The sequence below is a fragment of the Lipotes vexillifer genome, unplaced genomic scaffold (assembly GCF_000442215.2).
Source record: "Lipotes vexillifer unplaced genomic scaffold, Lipotes_vexillifer_v1.1 scaffold23, whole genome shotgun sequence".
Taxonomy (NCBI): Eukaryota; Metazoa; Chordata; class Mammalia; order Artiodactyla; family Lipotidae; genus Lipotes; species Lipotes vexillifer.
Genome location: NW_006796283.1, coordinates 272,740 through 279,974, shown reverse-complemented (window position 1 = coordinate 279,974; position 7,235 = coordinate 272,740). Strand labels below are relative to the sequence as shown.

General features: G+C 48.5%; 1 protein-coding gene across 1 annotated transcript in view; it reads right to left on the bottom strand.

Annotated features, from left to right (window-relative positions):
- Positions 1–7,013: 7,013 nt before the first annotated feature.
- CRISPLD2 (cysteine rich secretory protein LCCL domain containing 2) overlaps positions 7,014–7,235 on the bottom strand; it is a 109,086-nt gene continuing 108,864 nt past the window's right edge. Inside the window, exon 21 of the mRNA XM_007468463.1 lies at positions 7,014–7,087. Coding sequence (XP_007468525.1) covers positions 7,014–7,087 — 74 coding nt within the window. The remainder of the gene's footprint in view (positions 7,088–7,235) is intronic.

Sequence of the window (7,235 nt, the reverse complement as noted above, 5' to 3'; positions counted from 1 at the left end):
CTCTTCCATCCAGCATCTCAGGTGCCCACAACTTCATTCAACAGTGTGTCTAGTACCTGCACTCAAGGGAGGGACCCAGAGAGGCGAGGGGAGAGTGGCCACCACGTAGGGAGGCACTGGCCGGCCTTGCAGACACGTCCCCGAGCACACCGCTGCACCGGCAGCCGCCCTCAGGCTTGTGTTTGTGGCTCTGCAGAATTGTGCCGCGGTTTTGTGTTCTTCCTGTTGGAACGTTTTATAGGCTCATCTCAGATGACGTCTGCATCAAAATGGAAAATGAAAAGATGACCCAACTAGGAAGGTGGCTGAATCCTGTCTTCCGTTAGGAGATTTGGGTTTGGTTGCTTAAGCAGAGGGAGGTATCCTGAAGGAGAGACGGCCTGGGAAAAGCCCGGGAACGGTGGGCGGGGTGCCCGTAAAATCCTTGTTGATCCCAAAGTAGCATTCTGGAGCCTTCAGTGACAGGTCAGCTGCCCACAGTGTTGCCTGAGGATCCACTATGAAACCGGAGCGCTCCCTGCACAGGACACGGGGAAGTTACGGCCAACTGCAGGTGTGCGGCTGGGTCAGCGAGCGTGCCCCGAGCCGGCTGCTCATCTTTACGGGACGAATGGCTCTGCCCCAGGACTGATGGGAGGCGTGGAAATTAACGGGGTCTCTGTGCACTTTGGAGACCCCACCGCGGCCTCCCAGCTTTGCCGCCAAGGGAACTTCTGGTTCCTGACTCAGACAACCTGCCTTTTTTTGTTTTTTTAACTCAGGAAGCCTTCACTATCTTCTTGTTAGTCCTTGGTTCCTCAAAGTCAACAGTCCTCTGCCTGGATGCCTTGTGCTAATGCTTGGTGGACCCTTTCCACCTTAGACACGTGCTCCTCGGTTCTGACAAAAGTGCTGTGTTCCAGGGGCTTCCCTGGTGGCGCAGTGGTTAAGAATCCGCCTGCCAATGCAGGGGACACAGTTTCGAGCCCTGGTTCGGGAAGATCCCACTTGCCGCGGAGCAACTAAGCCCGTACACCACAACTACTGAGCCTGAGCTCTAGAGCCCGCGAGCCACAGCTACTGAGCCTGCGTGCCTAGAGCCCGTGCTCCGCAACAAGAGAAGCCACCACAATGAGAAGCCCGCGCACCGCAAAGAAAAGTAGCCCCCGCTCGCCGCAACGAGAAAGCCCGCGCGCGCAGCAACGAAGACCCAACGCAGCCAATAATAAATAAAATTAAAAAAAAAAAAAGACTGCCGTGTTCCATCTTTGGGAGTTTCACCCTCTCCAGTTTCTTATTTTTCTGACTTTTACACATTGGGCTACCTGGACTCTCTGATTTCCTCTCATTGTCTCCTCTGTTTTCTGGAAAATACACCTAACTCTGTCTTCTATCTCTTCTATTGGATATTTTATTCAGGCTGTGATAGTTTTAATTTCCAAGAGTTTTTAAAAGACTGCTTTTTTAAGAGCAGTTTTAGGTGCACAGTATAATTGAGAGGAAGGTAGAGAGAGTTCCCACATACCCGCTGTCCCCACACACGCACAGCCTCCCCGCACTGTCACCGTCTCCGCCAGATGGTGCACTTGTCACTGATGAACCTACACTGACAGGTCATCACCACCCAGAGTCCACAGTCACATTAGGTTCACTCTTGGTGGTGTACATTCCATGGGTTTGGACAAGTGTCTGATGCCGTGTATCCACCATTATGGCAGCACTCCGAGTATTTTCAATGCCCTAGAAATCCTCTGTGCTCTGCCTACCTATCCCTCCACTCCCTTGCCCACACTGGCAACCACTGATCTTTTTACTGTCTTCATAGTTTTGCCTCTTTCCACAATCTCATAGAGTTGGAACCATAAAGCAGCCTTTTCAGATTGGCTTCTTTCACACGGTAATATGCCTCTAAGGTTCCTCCATGTCTTTTCGCGGCTTGACAGGGCATTTCTTTTTAGTGCTCAATAGTATTCCGCTCTCTGGCAGTGCCACAGTTTATCCATTCGTCCACCTAAGGGCATCGTGCTTGCCTCCAAGTTTTGGCAATGATGAGTAAAGCTGCCATAAACATCCATGCACAGGTTGTATGGACACTGTTTTCAGCCCCTGTGTGCTATGCTAGGAGTTTCAGGCCTCTTGTTTAAGTCTGACCCACTTGGAGTTGATGTGTTTTATGTGCGGTGTAAGGTAAGGGTCCAGTATCTGTGGTGTGAGATATGTGGACATCCAGTTTTCTAAAAATCACTTGCTGAAGAGACTGTCCTTTCCCCGTCGTGTAACATTGGCACCCTTGTTGAAGACCAGTTGACCGTGCACACGTGGTTTTATTTCTGGGCTCTGTATTCTGTTCCATTGGTCTATATGTTTGTCTTCATGCCAGTACCATACTGTTTTGATTACAACAGCTTTGTGATATATTTTGAATCTAGAAAGTGTGAGGCCTCTTTGTTCTTTGTGGTTCCATATGAATTTGAGAGTTTTCTCTATTTCTGTAAAAAATACTGTTGGGATTTTGATAGGGATTGTGCTGAATCTGTAGATATATTTGGGTAGTATGGACATCTGCACAATATTAAGTCTTCCAGTCCAGAAACATGGATGTCTTTCCATTTGTTTGTTTCTTCTTTAATTTCTTTGATCAGCGTTCTGTAGTTTTCAGTATACAAGTCTTTTACCTCCTTAGTTAAGTTTATTCCTAAGTATTTTATTCTTTTTGGTGCCATTGTAAATAGGACTGTTTTCCTAATTTCTTTCAGGTAGTTTGTGGTTAGGGTATAGAAATGCAACTGATTTTTGCATGCTGATTTTGTATTCTGCAACTTTACTGAATTTATTAGTTTTAGCAGGTTTTTGGTGGCATCTTTAGAGTTTGCAACATTATGTTGTCTGCCAACAGGGACAATTTTATTTCTTCCTTTCCAATTTGAATGCCTTTTACTTCTTTTTCTTGCCTAACTGCTCTGGCTAGGACTTCCAGTACTATGTTAAATAGAAAAGGTGAGAGCGGGCATCCTTGCCTTGTTTCTGGTTTAGAGGAAAAGCTTTCAGTTTTTCATGATTGAGTATGATATTAATTGTGGGCTTTTTATATATAGCCTTCATTATGTTGAGTTACTTTCCTTGTATTCCTAGCTTGTTGAGAGTTTTTATCATGAAAGAGGGTTAAATTTTGTCAAATGCTTTTTTTTTTTTTTGCTTCTATAGAGGCGATCATATCTTTTATCTTTTATTCGGTTAATATGGTGTATCACATTAATTGATTTTTGTTTGTTGAAACATCCTTGCATTCCAAAGATAAATCCCACTTGGTCATGGCATACGATTCTTTTAATGTGCTGTTGGATTCGGTTTGTTGGTGTTTTATGGAGGATTTTTGCATCCATGTTCATCAGGGATATTGGCCTGTAGTTTTTTCTTGTGGTGTCGTTGGCTTTGGCATCAGGGTAATGCTGGCCTCATAAAATCAGTTTGGAAGTGTTTCCACCTTTTCAGTTTTTTGAAAGAGTTTGAGAAGGAATGGCATTAATTCTTCCTTAAATGTTTGGTGGAATTTACCAGTGAAGCCATCTATTCCTGGACTTTACTTTGTTGGGAGATTTTTTTTTTTTTTTTTTTCGGTATGCGGGCCTCTCAGTGTTGTGGCCTCTCCCGTTGCGGAGCACAGGCTCCAGAGGCACAGGCTCAGCGGCCACGGCTCACGGGCCCAGCCGCTCCGTGGCACGTGGGATCCTCCTGGACCGGGGCACGAACCCGCGTCCCCTGCATCGGCAGGCGGACTCTCAACCACTGCGCCACCAGGGAAGCCCTGTTGGGAGATTTTTGATCACTGACTCAATCTCTATATTAGTTATAGGTCTGTGCAGACTTAATAAAACTAGAGATGAAAAACTAGACATTATAACCGATGCCAGAGGAAGAATGGTCACAAGAGACCACTACGAGCAGTCACGGGCCGGCAAGCTGGATAACCCGGAAGAGGGTCAACTTCTAGAATCAGAAACCTACCAAGACTAAATCACGAAGCAGCAGCACACACCACTTGAAAACTGCAGCCGAGGTGAGTGCTGTGATGGGTCTGGAAGAGAGTTAATGGTTGGCATCACTGCTCTGGGGGTTGCAAATGCAAGCATTAGTGGCACATACTTTGTTTTGAGGGATTTTGTGGGGACGTACTTGAGACCTCAAAGTGATAAAGAAGCAACGTTCAAACCAAATGACACGTCTGGGGTTTAATTATGCTGCTTCTTTTATTGCATCTCCTTGTTCTCACTGTCGTCCTGGAGGACATCATGTGGAACGAGTCAAGAAGGGAGAAACGAAGGCTCCTACCCAGCCCCAGACCAAGGGTGACGAGCTGCTCCAGACCACGTGGACCTCCCAGAGCTTTAAAGATGGCGCAACAGGAACGGCGACCTGGTTGCAGGTCACATGGTCACCACACGTTTTCCAAGTAATACAAACCCAGCAACTCCAGGTAAGACTAAACAGCTGCAGGAATCAGCGATGACGTCATTTAATTCCAACTCATGAAACTTGGTGTTGCCACCGTTATGCCGTCTCCCTTCCTGTGGCGTCAGCCCATCGTTCCTAAAAATATCTGGCCCATTTGTTGGTCGTCTCCTCTCTCCACCCAGGTGGGCAAGAGACACTTGGCTCTATGGTTGTGATTTTTTTTTCCAGTGCTGGAACATCCCAAAGAAGCACGACTTTGAAGGCTGACTGGAGATGAGCTGGGAGCAAGCACGTACATTTACTTGGGTCCCTAAAGCCCCCAGGTTCTTCTCAAGAGTCGTTTCCACACGAGAACCCACAGAAGTGAACGCCCTGCAAGGCCTTCTCGTGAGGACATCACCGTGTTGTCCAAATACATCCAACGTTTTACACACTGACACTTGAATGGACACACAAATTCCCCGCATCCAAGTAAACTTTAGATTCTGATTCAGCAGGTCCTGGGTGCGGCCTGAGACTCTGCATTTCTAACCAACTCCTGGTGGTGCTGTTGCTGCTGGTCCGTGGCCCACACTTTGAGTAGCAAAGTCTAGATGTCAGCCAACATGGGAAGCGTTAATTACCCTATGGCAGCTGCGCAAAGTATTAACCATTTGGCAACGTTGAAACGTATTTCGCTTGTGTGAGCGAGGAGGACAACCCTCGCTTACACTCCTAGGTCAGGATGACAAGCACGGGCACACACGCACATCTGTATGAAGTCGAAACAGGAGGGGAAGAGAGAGCAAGGAGAGCATGTGGATTTGCTGAGGTGACGAGCCTTTCAGAAAATCTCAATTTTTAAGTCCTCACAGGCTTGTAGAATAAACGGTGTTTTTGAGTACATGACCCAGAAAGAAGGCTACTGAGTTGAGCCACTTGCCGTCTACTTTAGAAGGGTGTTCAGAGCCTCCTCATTCTGAGGACTGCCTATGACTTAACGAGACAAGCCTGGACGGCGACACGGCTCATATAGGCTGAAGGAAAAGGCAGAAAAAGGCAGATTATTTAAGCAGGAAACGCGTCAGTCAGTGGGGGGGTGTTCCCTTCAGCGGTGTCACGTGGGAGGGGAGAGTAGCAGTCCTGCAGAGCTAGCATCCCGGCTGCTGTTGGGGTTTGGTGAGACCTGCGGCAGCGCAGGGCGGTCCTCGCTGACCTGCCGCCCTGCAGTGACCCTGGCTGCTTCCCAGCCACCCCGAGGAAGGGGTCACCCAGCTCTGAAGCCACTTCCCCTAAGTGGCAGGCCTGTCTTAAGGCCCGGAGACATCATCAAATCAGTGCAGAGGTGGCCGGGGCCCACTTTGAAGCGGACATGGTCCTTTGGGTACACAAGCTCTGGCTCATTCGAGACACAGTGTTCTCCTGAATCCACAGGCGCACCAGCCCTGAAATCCTCTCCCGAGCAGGCGCCCGGCATGGGACGGCCAAGCTCGACGTGCCATCTGGCCACAGGTCGACAGGCCCATGGGCACCAGGAAACTGAGGCTCACAGGCAGCAACCAGCCGTCTGACAAACCAGCACCATCCCCAGGCTGGGAGAACTTGCTTGAGTTCCAAGAAAAGCTCCAGGTGCAAAGGTTAAAGAATAGTAATGATGCCAGGACGCAGTTTCGACGTTTCCGGTTTCCAAAATGCCTTCCTATACATGATCTGATTGCATTTTCCCTACGACCTTCAGGCAGGTAACAGTATACCCATTTCGTAGACCAAAACAACTGAGTTTCATCAAGGTTACAGGATGTGCCCAGGTTCTCACAGGTAGGGAGAAAGGAGGGATTCCTCACGGGCGTTTTGGCTAGAATAAAAGCACTATTTTCTAACCTAGATCCTTCTCTGTTTTTATTTTTTGAAGTAAAAACAGTAAAAAAAAAATAATAATAATAATAACTTCTTGAATAAACAGAGGAGTCGAGAACAATAAAACTTTCACCGAGGTTTTTTCGATAATATTTTCAGTTCAGGGTTTGAACTGCAAAGTATATGCCAGATGAACCTCACCCTTGTCTGCAGGCTGATTCGCACCTCCCTCAGACTTGAGCAATGCCTGTCGATTTCCCGGGGCTGTGCCCGCTCCGGCGCCGGAAGCTCTGTGTTGTGCTCAGCATGTGTGCAGGTGCCAGGCCCAACCGGACACTTGTGGGCTTCCTCGGATATTCAGACTCTGCTTTCTGAGTGTCTGGGATGTGTGTCCCACAGCATCACATTCCCTGGCTCGGGATATAAACTCGCTTGACCTTTTCCCCATGAGCTTTAATGCAAATCCAGGGGCGACGGAGATGGGTTAATGACAGGGACATGCCCACCACGGTCTCCATCACCACCTGGAAGAAGAGAGAGGGAAGGGACCCAGGCGACGACAGGGAGAGGCTGCTCAGGGATCCACGGGTGGCGCACAATGAGTGTTTTATGTTGAACATTACTAACGCTGTTTAATAACAATGACAATATTATTAATGATAATAATGAGAAGCTGGCTGACTTCCAACTCACCTGGTCATCCAGAAGCAGCTCACAGAACTCCAGGAAGACCCATCTGTGCTGCTTCATGTACTCACGTCACCGATGGTGGCCACACCTTGGTGGCCAGGTCCCAGGTGGCACGGGGCTGGGGACGATGCTGAAAGGAGAGGAGAAAGGGGTTAGTCTCAGCCTGGCATCTGCCTAATGTCCACCAGAGGGCGCCACAGGAGAGCAAATGCATGGGCACTGCACACTGCTCAGGCCACAGAAAAATTCCTACAACATTGGCGCATCCAGCCCCCCCC